Source organism: Diorhabda sublineata, chromosome 2, assembly GCF_026230105.1.
Source record: "Diorhabda sublineata isolate icDioSubl1.1 chromosome 2, icDioSubl1.1, whole genome shotgun sequence".
Lineage (NCBI taxonomy): Eukaryota > Metazoa > Arthropoda > Insecta > Coleoptera > Chrysomelidae > Diorhabda > Diorhabda sublineata.
Window position 1 is genome coordinate 13,710,477 of NC_079475.1, and position 2,477 is coordinate 13,712,953.

General features: G+C 31.2%; 1 protein-coding gene across 1 annotated transcript; it reads left to right on the forward strand.

Annotated features, from left to right (window-relative positions):
* The first annotated feature begins 667 nt into the window (after positions 1-667).
* On the forward strand, positions 668-1,845 carry LOC130453074 (putative cyclin-dependent serine/threonine-protein kinase DDB_G0272797/DDB_G0274007). The gene has a single exon (XM_056792666.1). The coding sequence runs from the start codon at positions 687-689 to the stop codon at positions 1,752-1,754; it is 1,068 nt and encodes a 355-aa protein (XP_056648644.1). The 5' UTR covers positions 668-686; the 3' UTR covers positions 1,755-1,845.
* Positions 1,846-2,477: the final 632 nt, after the last annotated feature.

A 2,477-nucleotide genomic window follows, 5' to 3' on the forward strand; every position in this document is an offset into this window, starting at 1 on the left:
ATGATGTTCAACAATTTTTAGAAACTGTGAAAAGTTATAACTTTTAAAAGAAATACGTTTGAGAATTGGAATTTCGGCTTCCAACATATTATTGAATTTTTAATCCGATCGGGTTGATACGGCAGAAAGTTAAAAATTTAATCACTGAAAATTGTAGATACTGTATTCAACATTTGAAAAAAAATAGAGAACTCATATACATATGTATGCAAAAAACCGTAAAAAAACTTACAGTAAGGAAAAAATAAGGTGTTAAACTAAAATAGTGCGACTCTGCACAATGTCCTCACAATAAATAGCAAAAATTTGCGACTTTCGGATCTAATTTTGTATAAATGAGTATAAGTATTAATGATATGATGTTATAATATTTTTAAGACTTTATTTTAATATTTTGATTGAATTTTAGAATCATATACGTTAATTTCCATTTAACAATAACCGGATATTCCACAAATACTCCGATAATTATTGCGACATTCTGAAATTGTTTATAATGAATTAAAAAAATAATGTATACAAATGTTATTATCCAGATTAAATTTAATTTAATTTTTTGATTCAACAACAAAAACATCTATAATTGTGCAAAAGGAATGTTACCAAGGAAGATAACTGTTGATTATTTTCATATAAAAGAGAAAGATGGATTCACAGCAATCAGATTCACTTCAAGTACAGCCAAGATGAAGCTTTTACTTCTCATCTCGTTGGTTACCGTTTGCTATTCGTTTCCAACGTATTTGACCAGAAAATGTAGCGTTGATATAGACGGAACAATTACAATCCAAGGAGAAAATGGGAGACAGATAACAGTGCACAGAAATAGACAAGATTTGAACAAGTACGATGTAATTTTGAGTTATCCATATGGTATGTTCCAAAAACACGTGGTTTTACAAGTGAATGCCGATGAAATGAATACGTTTATTCAATTATTCTCGAAATATGAGAATCTAATGGAAGAAAAAACTTACAGGAGATTATCTGAAGAAGTGCATATGTTATACCGCGCTGGAGCTATACATCCAAAAGCTCATAGCATCTTACAATTTTTAGATCATCATCTTTTTTCAGAACATGTAGACCAAGAAATACTCATTGATAACGAGAGTACTCGAGATAATAGACGCCAAGAAGAAGGAGAAGAAAGAGCAAGAACTCCCATTGATCGCGTAAAATGGCTCCAAAGAAAAGTCGAAGATTATCAAGTACATCAAGATGAATCTTTACATCGTATCATGCAGACTTATCTTCCAGAACATTTCTTGGAGCAAAGATCAATGGATAGTTTTAAGCAAGTTTTGAATGATATGCTGAGAGATTTGGAACGCCATGAATCTTCAACCTTGAGTCATGAAAACATCAGATATTTTATTAAAAGACATTTTGAAGAGAATAATCTGACACATGAAGAATTCAATAATTTGGTTCAAGCACTACATCAGCTGCAATTTGAACAGTATCCATGGGAGAGGCAACATATGCAACATAGTCATGAAAGTGATAGGGATCATTCATTGGAACATCAAAGAGAACCATCTAAGGAAGAACGGAATCATGAATATTCTCAACGACAACAAGAACACCCAGCGACACGTGAAAGGCAACAGGAATATGAAAATACCTATCATCCTGGACACGTAAACGACTATAGGCAATCAGCGGTTCCAAGAGATGTTGATCGTCAATTCTGGCATGATTCCAATAGATTTACCGATATATTCGGAAACCGTCGATATGTCGATTATTGAAATTTGATTTTTTGCCATTAGATTGATCATATGCTACGATGTTGATTATATTTTTCACGATTTATTAATAAATTGAGTATTGAAATAGTTATTCATTATATAAACAACAAACTCATTTTTAGAAACAAATAACTGTAATACAGGGTGTTTCTATATTCGACTCACAACGCTCTACCACAAAGAGATCTCAATAAATGATTCATTTTGATATGAGAATACGAACCCTTACGTGGCCTAGTTGCTGAGGTATAGGGTGTTCAAAATTTTAAATCAAAATAAAAAATTTGCCATAAATCAAGAACGCCCTAAAATTTTCTTTTCAAATTTGGTGACTAATATACTACTTAATAAGGTAATAATTTGAGATAAACAAACATTGGAAAAATTCAACCAGTGGCGCGCTGTCAGGGTTAGTTATCACTTTTATACCCCTATTTTTTACGCCACTGGTGCAAATTTTTTTTTAAATTTTGTTTTAAATTTTTAGTTAAAAAACGAATAACCTTTTATGGAGCTGAAATGAACGAAACTATAATCAGTAGACATGTGTCATATTTTTGATAGTTCGTGACACTTTATGTATTTGACACGATCTTGGTAGATTAAAATCATAGAATTTTAAATTAGTTTTTACATTATTTTGTTGTTATGAAATGAATTTTTCGTTTGAAGAGTTGACCGATATGTTAATGATTTACGGGGAAGCTCGAAAAAATGGTAGAC

Excerpts from the sequence above, each read along its gene's own strand:
- LOC130453074 (XM_056792666.1), top strand. The coding sequence starts at position 687 with ATGAAGCTTTTACTTCTCATCTCGTTGGTTACCGTTTGCTATTCGTTT.